The following is a 16501-nucleotide window of genomic DNA, read 5'->3' as shown; positions in this document are numbered from 1 at the left end:
ATCTACGGGTGTTGTGTCTTTCCTTTTAGATGTTGTCCCATATCTCTGGGCTTTGCTCCCAGTAAATTCCAGGGAGAACTGCTGGATGGTCCATTACCGTTTCCACAGTGCACATCCGTCCTCTTTGTTGAGCTAAGAGGCTGTCTGTTAGCAGACTTCTGCTCACCATTTTGAGACATCGGGAGAGTGGTTTCATTCCCAGACTGTCCATTTACATCCACATACAACTCAAGACGGTGGATTTTCGTTTCCAGGGTTGACATCCTCAGCAGCAGTCCGTGATAGTCCTCAGTGGAAAAGGGAGCATCTTGATTGCTGGTCTTGTTGCCAATAGCAGGCTTGTGCTAATTAGCAGGCCATGCTCACATAATAGTGAGAGGGTATCAGAAAATATTGGAATATGGCGGCAACTGACTGTATCTACAAAAAAAAAAAAAGTACAGTCCCAGAGGTATAGAAATATCCAGGAGTCGCTGCTTCTAATTTTTTTTAGAAGAAAAACAAGCTTATCAGCAAGAAACATTTTAAATAGAGGCGAAGCAAGCAGAGCGAACAAAAAAGCATCTGCACTGTACGAGAGCGAAAGCTATTAAAAAGTTACTCTTACCGTATTATTGAGCATTGTTTTGATTCAATCACCATCTTTTTTCTATGCTAATATGAGAACTCGAGTAGAAATGTGTGGTGAGGAAGCGACACGAATACATGCACACAGAGCAGAATATTTGAAAAACCTAATAAAATACAGATAATACTTCATGTTTTTGAGCATGAATACCGCATAATAGCGTATTATAGATGATAAATTACGGTAAACGTTTTATGTTTATCTTTTCTTCTGTATGAGGAAACAGAATCACAAACACAAATATAAACCAAATAAAAGAGTGACATGACAAACACTAAAATAAAAAAATTAAGTAAACATGACATGGCTCCTGCTTGATGCAACCTGTAATTACAGTAGTAAGGTGTTATTACAAATTTGTTACATGCTCTTAAACGTACAGTACCCAAGGGTTGTTCTGTCCCCCCTCCCCCCCAGAGATTTCAGCTTTTTGATTCAGAAATGATAAACAACTGCCTTATGAAAGATCAGAATCTTCGTTGACAGTTCTCATTGAAACACTGGATTAATTATCTGTTTCATCCCATCAAAGGGTCAGTGTGGGTCTTAGCATGTGTGTGTGCTTATGATCCACAAATAATAATGTGTTGGCTTGTTAGGGGTTTGACTGAAAAGTGCCATAGACATAAGTTTAATTATTACATACCTTTTCCCAATGCACAATCTCCCAGGCGCCATTTCTTAATACTGATGTGAAAGGAAGGGAAACAAAGACAGAAAGAGGAGGTCAAAATAAGATATGTACAAACTGTTACCAGACCAAAAGAGCATCAGTGCAATGTTCTCAGTACCTTGACATTCCTTTTTGTTGACAACACTGTCAGCCTTGTGGCGTTTCTTGAATGAAAGAAGAAAATGGAAGGCTGATTATCCAAATGGACTATTACAAGACAAATCTTACTTGGGGGACAAAAGCATTAGAATAGCCTGCTCTGAGTGAGGGTTTCTAAAGACAACAGTTGACTTAATACAATCTTTTACCTTGACGCTGGCTGCATAGTCACTCACTTCCCTCATCTAACACGTATACTAATAATAACACGAACATTAATAATGACTGACAAATGACAATATTATAAAATGTAGATACTTATCTACGTAGGTATTCACTTACATTGTCATTTTGTGTGATCTGATCACACGTGTGATCACCTATTTTGCAGGATGATTAACATTTATTAAAGCTTCTACATAAAACATATTGTACATATACACCAAGCAGCCACTTCTTTTGGTACACATCGGCAGAATTCGCGCATTTCTAAAACCAATACTTTTCAGTCAACACTGATATATATATATATATATATATATATATATATATATATATATATAAATAAATAAAAGTATTCAGACCCTTTGGTGTGACACTCATTTAACTCGGGTGCTGTTTATTTCTTCTGATCAGCCTTAAAATGGTTCTACACCTTCATTGGAGTCCAGCTGTGTTTGATTATACTGATTGGACTTGATGAGGAAAGCCACACACCTGTCTATATAAGACCTTACAGGTCACAGTGCATGTCAGAGCAAATGAGAATCATGAGGTCAAAGGAACTGCCTGAAGAGCTCAGCGACAGAATTGTGGAAAGGCACAGATCTGGCCAAGGTTACAAATTTCTGCTGCACTTAAGGTTCCTAAGAGCAGAGCTCTATAAATGTATTGATTTGTGAAAAAATGTGAAATTGACCAAAACTGGAGATATTACGGTGGACAACTGGTTAGAGCGTCTGCCTCATGGTTCTGAGGCCCCGCCTGTGTGGAGTTTGCATGTTCTCCCCATGCCTGCGTGGGTTTTCTTCGGGCACTCCGGTTTCCTCCCACATCCCAAAAACATGCATGGTAGGTTAATTGAGGACTCTAAATTGCCCATAGGTGTGACTGTGAGTGTGAATGGTTGTTTGTTTGTTTGTTTGTGCCCTGCGATTGGCTGGCAACCGGTTCAGGGTGTACCCCGCCTCCTGCCGAATGATAGCTGGGATAGGCTCCAGCACTCCCGCGACCCTTGTGAGGATAAGCGGCTCAGAAAATGGATGGATGGATGGATGGAGATATTAGTTCCCTGCCCAACAGCAAAGATGTCTATGGTCACTCAAAACTATGCATGGTACCTTCACCAGGCACCAAAAAACTTTGAAAGGTTTGAAGGAGGAATGTGTTATGTCTGTCATAAAACCAAAAAAAAACACACAAAAACCAACATAACATTTTGTCAAGCAGTGGAGGATGGGCCAAAGGAGAGACCTTAAAATATTGATGCAGATTGGGATAAAGGTGTGGCTGAAGGAATGAATTTTGATTGTTGCATTATATTCCGCTTATATTGGGGCCAAGTGGGGTAGAGAGAGTGGAACAGTATCGCCAAACAAGTCATTATTTCTAAGAGATTACTTCTAAGACAAGACAGACAGGCATGCTTGGGACTGTTTGGCCTTGGTGGAGGTCTGCGCTCTTCTAGTTTGAAGACATACTACTGGATGGTTGTATGCAAGACTCAAATGTAAGTGCAAATCAGCACTATTCCTTGCCCTTGCAGCTTCCCACTTGACCACTAAAACAGTCACATCGTCAACAGTGCTGATGTTTGAGGTCTTGTCAAGTGGTATCCAGCAACAGCAATGTGTGTTGGCCCTGATAAGAGACACGTGGACATATCCTCTCACGACCCCCACAAGATGAAACGTTTACATTCTGTTTGCTTACTCCAATTTACACCAGAGCTAATTAAAGTAAAAGCTAATTGATGCACTCCTGTGCGCTCGCTTTTAAGGCTCCGGTCGTATCACGTCTTGCATCTTGGCAATGCAGTGCTATGTGTAATGAAAACGCGGGCAGTGTCACAGAGCTTCACTTTTTCGCCAGCTGAACTGAGACCGGGAAACGTTTTCGGTGCTACACGAAAACTCACCCATCATTCCGCATGCAAGAGCTGTCGGCTAATTTCATTCGACCATTGTTTTTTCTGCTCCTAACACAAACCAGGCATGTCAGATCGGAGCTGCATTAATATCCCTTGCCTTGTTATTTGTCTGTGCTCTCAAAAACCACACCACAGTGAAGACATTGGTCAGACCGATCCACGCTAACAAACAACAATGAAAACAACAATGGAGGGGAACCAGCATTTCCTGTATTTATTTTGTTGATGTTGGTCAGGGTGAGGAAACCAATTCTATCCAAGATGAGACTGGTCACTAAAAACCAGCGCTGCAGCAAAGAGGAGATTGCGGGATATAATGCTGCAGTGTCCAGAGCGAATCATAGTCCAGCGACGCGTGTCCTGGGGTGTCCTGCCAGGAAAATGCGTGGGAATCCTAATAATGTTCGACGTTCCCGTTTGTATCAATTGTAATTTGTATCATATTTTGTAAAAGTGTTTCCACTTTTGTTCGTGTGTTTTTTGAAATGTTTTTGTTAATTTGTTTTCTGAAATGTAAAAGTGTTTCTGCTTTTGTTAATTTGTTTTCTGAAATGTAAAAGTGTTTCTGTTTTTGTTAATTTGCTGTCTGATGTGTAAAAGTGTTTTGGCTTTTGTTAATTTGTTTTCTGAAATGTAAAAGTGTTTTATGTTTTGTTAATTTGTTTTATGAAATGTAAAAGTATTTTGGCTTTTGTTAATTTTGTTTCTGAAATGTAAAAGTGTTTCACAATTTGTTATATTGTTTTACATTTCCAGGCCACCGTAGAATACATATTGGTATAAAGATTGACTAGATTAAAGATTGATTGATTGATTTAATTCATCATTAAAATTCTATGGATCGTGTTGAATTGAATGGTGATTAATTATGTCTTGAAGCAAAATTGAGTGCACTACTTGGCTGCAACCAGAAAAGATTCACTCACAAATAGTTTGCTGTATAAAGAAGGACAACCCGACATCTATCTATGGCCCACATCCATGCAGACCTCCACAATAGCAACTCTTGCTGACATCCATTAATCTGTTCCGTAGCATGGGGACAGGAGTTGAGAACATTCCAAAATTTGCCAATCCAACCAATTAAAAGTGTTTTAAAGGTAACAGTAAAATCAATACATTTCCTCATAATAGATCCGGAAAATATAATCAAATGCCCATCCCTAATGTTAACTACAATGAATGAATGTATTTTTTAACTGAAATATTTTCATATATGCGAAAGGGCAAACAGTTGCTATATTTGGTTAGTGCTAACTACACTAGTGTGTAGGTTAATTAACTCAATGGGAAGCCAGGAAGGCACAGCTGTTAAATGAAATGAGTGTGTGCTTGTATATGGACACAATGTACATGTGCATATAGGAGTTTGCACGCATCCTGCTGAGATCATGTGACCATCAATGCCTCCTGTAGGGAAAATCTCAACTAAAAAAGGACAGAATGTAGGCGACTTTTGAAATACAGTTTTTGAAGGTGCTCTCACCAGATCCTCAATGACTTCCTTTACAGCAGCCACAACCAGTATAAAAAGCAGTGGCACCAACGTTGTCCAGCGACCAGTGGGAGACACATCTGGGATTTGCTGAGAGAAAAACAACAACAACAACAACAACAAATCAAGACAACATAAGTGACAAAAGTGTATCAAGAGAGAAAAATGCTTTTTTTATTTTTTTCTATTCTATCTTTTACCAAAGCTACCGCTACCATCTTGGCTCAAATACCACAACAGGATTTTTACATTGACAATATATATAAATAATAATGATTTTTACATTGACAATATATATAAATAATCAATAATCCTGGGGAATTTAAAGTTAGCTACATTGGCATGCTACTTAGACGCTTATATTTGCATGCAAATTTAGCATGAGTTTCGTAAGATCTATTGATCATCTGAACATATCTTTTATCTTTTGCACTTACTTGTTTGCTGTATTGTGTTTTGTAGTGCCGAGAAAAGCACATCTACACTTAAATGCAGTTATTTAAAATATAATCCATGGCACAGCTTCAATTGTGAAGCTCTGTCAATACAATATCACATAGAAATGGCACTAACTTAAGCGTCTCAAAGAGAAATAGTGTTCTCTGAGACTTTGGAAAGAGGAGCTTCAGGACAGAAAGTGGGGAAAATAAATCCTTAATCTGAAAACAGACCTGCCAACCTATAAATATTCACTTCCAGAACAATTTGTCCAAATTTGCCTGAACTTCCATATTTTTAAAATGTTGTCAAGAACATTTCCGTGCGACAGTCATAATCATAATCGTTGATAAATTATTGCTTCAAATATTTGTCATTTTATTACAATAACCTTGTAATGGTGGACGGAGTTGCAGCCTGAATCAAAGTGCCAGTATACTGCATGAGATTTCAACGTTCCATCATCAAAAATATCTATGTCTATTGATTAATTAACCTTTGCCAATTCATTTTTCAACCCTAGTAACAAAAACTGCAAGTCTATTAAAGCAGATTAATTAGATCTGAAACGTCAAAATTAAAACTCAGCACTCTACTTTGCAAATAAACAAATAGCATTGCTGAGCGACTGAATTGGATAGTTTATGTATGGACAATAGTTTTGGTTTCTATTTTGTGCAATGTACTTCTTGTACGTGTACAAAAAGTACATGTAAGAAGAAGAAATGTAATTACGTCTTCTCTTGCATGCTATTTATCTTACATATTTATTGATTGACAACTCTAAATTGCCCGTAGGTGTGAACGTGAGTGCGAATGGTTGTTTGTTTGTATGTGCCCTGCGATTGGCTGGCAACCAGTTCAGGGTGTACCCCGCCTCCTGCCCGATGATAGCTGGTATAGGCTCCAGCACGCCCGCGACCCTAGTGAGGAGAAGCGGCTCAGAAAATGGATGGATGGATGGATTTATATTCTCTATATCCACAATTACTGCTGAAACGATGCAAATTTCCCCATTGTGGGACTAATAAAGGTTATCTTATATTACGAGTATTTATTAATAATAGTAATATACTTTTAACCTGCCCACATTCTGAAGTGATGTGTGCAGTGACATATTAATCCATTTCCGGTTCAGATGTGGCGTCCTGTGTGGATGTGTATTATTTTCTATTTCTCTCTCTAAACACGTGTGAATTGCCCTGTTATTTTGTTGCTCAAAGTTGGTTACTCGCCACAAAAACGCAGTTCCAGCCAGACTAATGTGGCAAGTGTATTGTTTCACCAAATCACTTAGTTCGATGTTTTGAGTCTGCGTGTAACGATAGTTTAGCAATTAGCACACGTCTTCCCCTATCCACTCCTCATCCTCTCTTCGTGACACTTTTGTAAGAAGTGTAGCTTATTCACTACCATGGAGGGTTTGATCAGTAACTTACAATGTGTTGACATCAGACGTAAAGAGAACTTTCGCCTCTGCGGCTTGGCATCCAGGCGGCGTAATGAAATAGCATGCACCAATCAGCTGGTTCAATGTGAAGGCGACAATGTCAGATGCCGGATTTATTATTTTATTTTTTTCAATATCCGGATCAATCGGCGTTATGGCCGTAACAAGTCAACGTTCAGTGATTTTCGTAACAAAATACAGAAGTTCCGTAACATTTGGCAGCTCTGACAATAATGTCCATGACAGAGGTAAAAATTATTTGCTTTTATCAATTAAATCATATTTACGGTTAGCATTCCATATTCTGTTATGTTTCTATGTGAGGTAAAGAAAGAGGAAACAAAGCTCAAGTCTTGAATCTTAGATTAGTGCCCTCTGCATGACAACAGAGATAATTGTTTTATTTTTTGTTTCATTTGTTTGTTTGTTTTTTTAATTAAAAGAAAGTTAGACGTTTCACAGTCTTTTGTTCAGCTCTTGGAAGTGACATTGTGTTCATTTGTACAGATTAAGTGACGCACTGGTCTGGAAACGTCTTGCCTGTTCATTGAGCAAAAGACTGAATTGTATATAGATTTTTTAATCTTATTTGACCGTATTAAACAAAGCCTGATTGATTGGCTGGCGACCTCTGCACATACTGTACACATGGATACAATATGGTTACATCCTCAGCTTAGAACCAAATTATTTAAAAAAATAAAAAAATATTTGTTTGCGGTTCCACATTAAATAATCAAATCTCAGCCAAACATGCATACACAGACTTACTGCTATGAACATGACATTCCCCATCCTAAGAGACGTCTTTTGTTAAAGGTTGCAACATCGCGCAGTCAACTAATGAAGATGCACCGGTTGCTTTTCAAAGTAGAAACTTCAAGGTCACAGAATAGAGGCTCTCAAAGAGGAAACGCTTTCTGTGGGAATCAAGGCGAAGAGTCCTCCCTCTCATGCTTTTATCTCTGAGACGGATTGATTTGTGCTGCTTTGAATATAATCGGAATGATTGATGCTGAGAAAAACACCAATGGCAACCACTGTGGCTAACAAAGAAGAAAAAAAACACCCTCTTACTATGATAGTACAGTAACAAAGCCAATTGAGACTATAGTGTACATTGCAGCCGAATGTATTTTTAATGTATTATGACAAAGATCGGTGAGGCAGGAAATAAATTGGGTTTCCTTTTAACAGAACACAGTATTACATGTATTATTCATAACTAAGGCAACATGATTACGTGAGCGTGTGTGCCTTTACGAGTGTATATGCTACGGAATTACAGACAGGACCTTTGCAAATAGTGTCTAGGTCAACGTAAACAGCCTACCACTTGCATACTAATGGCAACAAATTCAAACTGTGAAGATTTTACAAAAATGACAGCTTGCATGTTACAATTGTATCTAAGTGTGTTATGTGACATTGTGTTCCAGTGGATTAAAAATCCTACCTGTAAGAGTGCAATGAAGAGGAAAAAAGCGTTGGCTGCCCTCCTGAACTGCGAGTAGAGGAATCTCGGGAGAAAGGTGACGACATTGTATTTGGCCGTACTGTAAAGAGAAAAACAATGTTAAATGTTAATTAGCCATTTTTAAAATGTATTTTCTGTACGTCTGTTTGTGTTTCTGTAAGGCAATAGCATTTTAAGAATATCCGACCTACCTAAGTAAATACAGTGGTAACTTGATTTACAAGTTGAATTTGTTCCATGACTGAACTCGTACGCAATTTACTCATATTTGAATTGTTGAGTGAGACGTGCGATGCTGGGTGGATGTCTAAACATCTTATCAAATTTCGGCTCGCAACAATGAGCAAAAAAATAATGACCGAGCGACATCTTATAACTCGGGAAACGTCTAAGTTTGTGCTTTACTAACTAACATTTTGACACAAGGTGAGTGTTCTTCGGGCCCAAATGCAGCATGCTGGTAAAGTTGGAAAGGATTTTAATTATCAATTTGAGATCAACTGTGACAGGTCAAATCGGGGCCAGCATGCAGTTCAGTTAAGGGCAGTCAATTTATCGAAGATCGCCCAAAGTGATGCAAGACTTTGTAATCCGCAGATAGCAAATCAGAAAATGCTCCGATTTCACTGTTGTCTTAATTCACAGACAGCAGAATGAGGAACAGTCCTCGCAGGATTCCAAACAGCCACAAGGACAGGAAAAGGCAAACATCAAACGGCAGCACTTTCACTGTGTCATGTTGTAGCATGCTGCTTTTATCTTCGTCAATCTAACACTGTTTAGCATTATGTTTTTATTTATGTCAAACAATCTAACAGTGTTTGCGTCATCAACATGCCCCCCCCCTCTTCTCACCAGCAATCACCACCACCTGGGCTGCGCACCCGTCTTCAAGTGACACTGATTTCTGCCTGCATTTAAGCCTGCCTGACCCAGAGATCTGGCGCCAGAACACTTCGCTATTGTTGGTGGTACACAGCTCTGGTCTCGTGGCTTCTCATATGTGCTCTTCCACTTCTAGGATTCCTCCAGTGTCTCCAGCTTCGCTGCCTGCTCAACCACACCGTCAAGTCCTGCCACTTGCTCTCGCTACCGTCTCCTGACTGTACATTGTTCCCTCGAGCCACCATCACGCAAGCGTCCTCCAAATAAACCATTTCCATCTACTCCTTCCGCCTCCGCCTGCTTTTGGGTCCAGTCCTAGATCAGACGATAACCAATCGTGACAGAATACTGTGGTCCAAAAAATCATGGACCCATCGACGTCGGAGGAACTGAGGGACGCGCTCGCCCACCAAGGTACCCATATTGGCAGACTGGATAATGTGCTTTGTAAAATCATGGACTCATTAAAATCCCTTACCGAACAAGTCTCTCTCCTGTCTTCCCAGATTCAGTCCGGCAACCCTCCCGTGAGTACTCCTCCCACACCTGCAGCCTGCTACCAACCCCTCCTCCCGTACAATGCACCTCACGTTCCGCCTCCCGAACCTTCCTCCGTGGATCTAGGATCCTGTGGCGAATTTCTCTTAAAGTGCTCGTTAATATTCGATCTCCAACCCCTGAGTTATCCCACTGACCGGTCAAAAGTCCCCTTCCTTATTAAGCTCCTGCGTGGAAGAGCCGCTAAATGGGGCACCGCACTTTGGTTTAATTCCTCACTGGCACTCTCACTGTCATCATTCTCGGCCGAGCTTAAAAAGGTGTTTGATCACCTAGTTAAGTGTAGGGAAGCTGTTCGGCGCCTCCAAGCCCTCACTCAGGGGTCTGGCTCCGTGGTGTCCTACTCGTTTGAGTTTAGGATTCTAGCAGGTGAATGCAGATGGAACGAGGCCGCGGGATATTTGTTAAGGGACTTTTGGAGCGGCTCAAAGACGAGATCGGAGCCCGGGATGAGCCCACCTCTTTGGAGGAATTAATTTCGGTAGCTATTAAGCTAGACAATCGTCTCCGAGAAAGAAAGAGACAGAAGGGGCTTTAAACGCGCAGCTTGACACCATCCGCGGGCAAAGGGCATCCAGCCAATCTGCGGCACGCTGAACCCCCTGCCGCCTCCTCCTGCGAAACCCTCCAGCTGTTTGTCATTCCTTCCCCGGAGACTCCATTAGTCCTTGGCATCCCCTGGATCAAGCAACACAACCCCGCCATCAATTGGACCCACCTGTCAATCACTGCCACTCCCACTGTCTTCACTCGGCCGTCCCGCCCTCAAGCAAACCTCAGCCACCTGTTACCTCAGTTGATCTCTCCCGCGTACCAGAAGACTATCGTGACCTTTCCCCAGTGTTCAGTAAGGATCTTGCCATCTCACTTACCCCCCACCGCCCCTATGACTGCACCATTGACCTCCTGGAGGCCCTCTCCCCTCCAGCCGGCTCTATAACCTTTCCCATCCAGAAATGGAAGCCATGGAGAATTATATCCACGACTACCTTGCCTCCGGAATTATCCGACCCTCTTCTTCCCCCCCTGGGGGCTGGGTTCTTCTTTGTTGACAAAAAAAGACACCACTCTCCGCCCCGCATTGACTTCCGTGGCCTCAACGACATTACTATGAAAAACAAAGCTTCATTACCTCTCATAGACCCTTCCTTTGAACCCCTCTGCGAAACCCAAATATTCGCTTGGACCAACGCAACGTCTACCACCTCATCCGCATTAAGGAGGGGGACGAATTGAAAACCGCCTTCAATACATCCATCGGACATTTTGAGTATCTTGTCATGCCCTTTGGGTTAACCAACACCCCCACTGTGTTCCAAACCATCAACGACATCCTCCGTGATATGCTGAACCGGTTCATCTTTGTCTATTTGGATGACATCCTCATCTTCTCCTGCTCTCGAAGAACATCACCACCACGTCCGCCAAGTCCTTCAGCGTCTCCTTGAGAATCGTCTCTTTGTCAAGCCTGAGAAATGTGAATTCCACCTTTCCTCCATGCACTTCCTGGGACACATCATCACCAAGGGACAACTACAACCGGACCCAGCGGACTGTTTCCTCGTTCATCATCTGAACCGACCATAAAAATCTTGCTTACCTCCGTTCCGCTAAGCGGTTGGACCACCGTCAAGCTTGTTGGGCATTATTCCTCAGCCGGTTCAATTTCAGCCTCTCCTTCCGCCCTGGTTCCCGTAACGGCAAGCCTGATGCCCTCTCTGGACTCCATTCCTCCCCTTCCAGCCCAAGTGAACCAGAGCCCATCCTTCTTTCCTCCTGCTTCGTCAGGGCGGCCACATGGGAGATTGAAGGTGGTTAAGGAGGCTCAGAAGACGCTCCCTGATCCCATGACCGGACCTCCTAACCGGCTGTTCGTGCCCAATTCTGCATGCTCTGATGTCCTTCAGTGGGCCCACAACTCTAAGCTCACTTGTCATCCTGGAATCACCCGCACCATCCATTTCATCCAGGAACACTTCTGGTGGCCCAGCCTGGGTAAAGACACCCAAGAGTTGGTCCTAGCCTGCCCGAGGTGACACTTCACCGACCCCCAGCTGGTCTGCTGCGCACCTTAACTATTCTGTGTCGGCCCTGGTCCCACATTTCCATGGACTTCGTTACCAGTATACCCCCCTCCGAAGGTAATTCCTTCATTCTCACAATCATAGATCGTTTCACCAAGTATGTCCACTATGTACCCCTCCCCAAGTTTCCCTCTGCTTTTGAGACCGCTAACTTGCTAGTCCTTCATGTATTCAGACTTCACAACATACCTATTGACATTGTCTCGGACCGAGGTCCTCATTTCTACTCCCAGGTCTGAATGAGTTCTGCAGGGCGGCGGGGGCAGCAGCCAGTCTATCTTCCGGCTATCACCCCCAATCCAACGGCCAGACAGAGAGGGCGAATCAAAGCTTGGAATCTGCTCTTCGCTGTGTTGCTGCTCACAATCCCGCATCCTGGAGCACCTTTCTCCCATGGGTGGAATATGCCCACAACTCCCTCACCAGCTCCACCACATGTATGTCTCCCTTAATGGCATGTTACAGTTTCCAAACTCCTCTGTTTAAGGAACAGGAACATACGGTGGCGGGTCCCGCAGTAAGCGAGCACCTTCGACGAGTCAAAGCTGTCTGAAAGGACGTCAGGGCTCCTCTTACGCATTCAGCCGAAAAGAATAAGGGGCTGGCGGATCTTCTTCCCTCTCCCACGCCTGAATACAAGGTGGGGCAGATGGTTTGGCTCTCTTTCCGTGATCTCCCCCTCCAAACTGAATCCTGCAAGCTCACTCCATGCTTCATTGGTCCCTTTCCTATCAGTAAAATCATCGATGCCACCTCGGTACAGTTAAAACTTCCTCTCTCTCTCAAGATCCACCTGACATTTCATGTTTCTCTGCTTAAGCCGGTCTCCACCAGTACCAGTATTTCGCTATTGTTGGTGGTACACAGCTCTGCTCTCGTGGCTTCATCTCTTATTGCTAATTGTTTCCGGACTATCCGCAGTGATACTTAGCCTCATATGTGCTCTTCCACTTCCAGGATTCCTCCAGTGTCTCCAGCTTCACCGCCCGCTCCAACAACGCAGTCAAGTCCTGCCACCTGCTCCCGCTACAGTCTTCTGACTGTTCCTTGTTCCCGCGAGCCACCATCACGCCTCGGAACCTCCAAATAAACCATTTCCATCTACTCCTTCCGCCTTCGCCTGCTTTTGGGTCCAGTCCTACATCAGACGATAACCAATCATGACACAGGGCTCGAGACTGCGACCAAAATGTTCGCATATGCGACTCTTTTTTCAGTTTGTGCGAGTAAAAATATTTATAGAATATTGACAGAAAAATGCAAACTAATCGGGAGAAGCTTCCTCGTGCAACAAGACAATGACCCAAATGTCTGTTCCAATACTTTTGCTCACTTGAAAAGTGGGTGGCTTCAAACAAAAAGTCCCCTGTCCTGAGTTGTTTAACACATCTAGATGTAAATATAACGACATGAAAGCTGGAATTCTGAACCTTTGTCTTTTATTAATCTTTTGACCTGAAACCCAAATGTCTTCAGTATACAACAAAAACAGTTTTTGCCAACTCAGGATGAGTCAGCAGCTACAGTGTATTACAGTTCACAACAGCAAAAGCAAGCAAAGTCATGAATTGTTTACGTTGGGTCTTGTCACTGTAATAAACATGAACGTGGATATATTACTCTGAGAAATAAAAGCAATTTTCTGTACCAAAAAAACACTTTCATTGCAAAGTGCAACTAAAACTAATAAAAATGTATCTCTTTTACTAAATGAGTTGTGAGGAGCTATTTAGCTACCCACATTTCATTTTTGGCTGGCTGACTCTTCATAAAATACATTTTCATCAGCTCCAAGGCAATAAATGTTTTGGATCAATTATGCTGATTGGTTCTTCACTCGTTTAAAAAAAAAAAAAAAAAAAAAGAAGCATTTTCAGCACTTTTAATAAGGAGTTTGAATTCGTCTAGTGGCCAGACTCTGATGCCACGTGTGTTTTGAATTATTAACAGGTTTTTGACAAAAACCTTTCTGCATAAATAAAAATAAATTTTATGGGAAGATCTCTTTATGTATATGAAGAAAAGGTACCAGTGTTGCCAGTGATTATAAGTAGTGAGCACCAAAATGGAACTTGGCCGAAAAACAAAAAACGAAAATGAGGAACCCGAAGCCGAATAGAGAACGAAATTCCGAAGTCAATTCCGAGTAAAATTGCATTTATGGCTAGGACTGCAGAGATGCCAACCATAGAAATTTACTTAAATTTTTTAAAATTATGTCGAGAACATTACCCTGAGAGTTATTACAGTACACTATGTATTACGGTAAAAATAATTCTGCATACAGTTCAATTGGACAACAGAATCATTACTCTATATTTGTAATCGTTAATAAATTGTAGCTTCAATATTTGTCTTTTTAATTTATTTATATCATCAACCGTGTAATGGCGGACAAATTTGCAACCAAATGTCTTCTCTTGGATGTTTTTTTTGTATTTCCTGTATCCTTTATTGCTGCTGAAACTTTCCCCATTATGGGACTAATAAAGGTTATATTAATGTACTTTTAAACATACAGTGGGCGGCACGGTGACCGACTAGTTAGAGCGTCAGCCTCACAGTTCTGAGGACCCGGGTTCAATCCCTGGCCCCGCCTGTGTGGAGTTTGCATGTTCTCCCTGTGCCTGCGTGGGTTTTCTCCGGGCACTCCGGTTTCCTCCCACATCCCAAAAACATGCATTAATTGGAGACTCTAAATTGCCCGTAGGCATGACTGTGAGTGCGAATGGTTGTTTGTTTCCATGTGCCCTGCGATTGGCTGGCAACCAGTTCAGGATGTACCACGCCCCCTGCCCGATGACAGCTGGGATAGGCTCCAGCACGCCCGCGACCCTAGTGAGGAGAAGCGGCTCAGAAAATGGATGGATGGATGGATAAACACAGTGTGTACGGAAAGTATTCAGACCCCCTTAAATTTTTCACTCTTTTTTTATATTGGAGCCAATAATAAAATAATTTAAGTTCATTTTTTTCCACATTAAGGTACACACAGCACCCCATATTGACATAAAAAAAACACAATTGTTGAAATGTTTGCAGATTTATTAAAAAAGAAAAACTGAAATATCACACTGTATTCAGACCCTTTGCTCAGTATTTAGTCGAAGCACCCTTTTGAGCTAATACAGCCATGAGTCTTTTTGGGAATGATGCAACAAGTTTTTCACACCTGGATTTGGGGATCCTCTGCCATTCCTCCTTGCAGATCCTCTTCAGTTCTGTAAGGTTGGATGGTGAACGTTGGTGAACAGCCATTTTCAGGCCTCTCCAGAGATGCTTACTTGGGTTAAAGTCAGGGCTCCAGCTGGGCCATTCAAGAACAGTCAAGGAGTTGTTCTGAAGCCACTCCATTATTTTAGCTGCTTCAGCCCAGTCTGAGGTCCTGACCACTCTGGAGAAGGTTTTCGTCCAGGATATCCCTGTACTTGGCCGCATTCATCTTTCCTTCGATTGCAACCAGTCGTCCTGTCCCTACAGCTGAAAAACACCCCCACAGCATGATGCTGCCACTACGATGCTTCACTGTTGGGAAAGGTGATGAGCAGTGCCTGGTTTTCGCCACAGATACAGCTTAGAATTAAGGCCAAAAAGTTCGATCTTGGTCTCATCAGACCAGAGAATCTTATTTCTCACCATTTTGGAGTCCTTCAGGTGTTTTTTTAGCAAACTCCATGCAGGCTTTCATGTGTTTCGCACTGAGGAGAGGCTTCTGTCGGGCCACTCTGCCATAAAGCGCCGACTGGTGGAGGGCTGCAGTGATGGTTGACTTTGTAGAACTTTCTCCCATCTCCCAACTGCATCTCTGGAGCTCAGCCACAGGAATCTTTGGGTTCTTCTTTACCTCTCTTACCAAGGCTCTTCTCCCCCGATTGCTCAGTTTGCTCGGACGGCTAGCTCTAGGAAGGGTTCTGGTCGTCCCAAACGTCTTCCATTTCAGGATTATGGAGGCCACTGCGCTCTTGGGAACCTTAAATGCAGCAGACATTTTTTTGTAACCTTGGCCAGATCTGTGCCTTGCCACAATTCTGTCTCTGAGCTCTTCAGGCAGTTCCTTTGACCTCGTGATTCTCATTTGCTCTGCCATGCACTGTGAGCTGTAAGGTCTTATATAGACAGGTGTGTGGCTTTCCTAATCAAGTCCAATCAGTATAATCAAACACAGCTGGGCTCCAATGAGGGTGTAGAACCATCTCAAAGATGATCAGAAGAAATGGACAGCACCCGAGTTAAATATATGAGTGTCACAGCAAAGGATCTGCATTCTTTTGGCTATGTGATATTTCAGTTTTTCTTTTTTAATAAATCAGCAAAAATTTCAACTATTCAGTTTTTTCTGTCAATACGGGGTGCTATGTGTACATTAATGAGGAAGACACACGTGGCTGTTAACTGTTTACTATGCATAACCTCAACACATTATTCAGCCAATACAGTAAACCCCGCCTCCTTCGCAGGGTTTACGTTCCAGACCCCCTGCGATAAGGGAGATTCTGCGACATAGAAATACAGAAATATATAAATAGAAATATGTATTGTTTTAGGGTCCTCAAACACATTCTTAA

At 42.3% G+C, this 16501-nt stretch overlaps 1 protein-coding gene across 11 annotated transcripts in view; it reads right to left on the bottom strand.

Annotated features, from left to right (window-relative positions):
* atp8a1 (ATPase phospholipid transporting 8A1) overlaps positions 1 to 16501 on the bottom strand; it is a 176995-nt gene that overhangs the window by 131050 nt on the left and 29444 nt on the right. For 10 of the 11 annotated variants that reach the window (XR_009790381.1, XR_009790382.1, XM_061786766.1 and 7 more), the window contains exons 4-7: positions 8389 to 8488; positions 5036 to 5134; positions 1420 to 1465; positions 1275 to 1315 (exon numbers count right to left, since the gene is read on the bottom strand). Coding sequence is in view for 9 of the 11 variants with exons in the window: in XM_061786766.1 (XP_061642750.1) it covers positions 1275 to 1315; positions 1420 to 1465; positions 5036 to 5134; positions 8389 to 8488 (286 nt within the window). In the remaining 2 variants the exon portion in view is untranslated. Of the gene's footprint in view, positions 1 to 1274; positions 1316 to 1419; positions 1466 to 5035; positions 5135 to 8388; positions 8489 to 16501 lie in introns of those variants that run through there. The other variant, XM_061786775.1, reaches the window with a different exon arrangement.

This window comes from Phyllopteryx taeniolatus, chromosome 10 (genome assembly GCF_024500385.1).
Source record: "Phyllopteryx taeniolatus isolate TA_2022b chromosome 10, UOR_Ptae_1.2, whole genome shotgun sequence".
Lineage (NCBI taxonomy): Eukaryota > Metazoa > Chordata > Actinopteri > Syngnathiformes > Syngnathidae > Phyllopteryx > Phyllopteryx taeniolatus.
The sequence above is the reverse complement of the archived record's forward strand: the minus strand, read 5'-3'. Positions and strand labels throughout refer to the sequence as shown.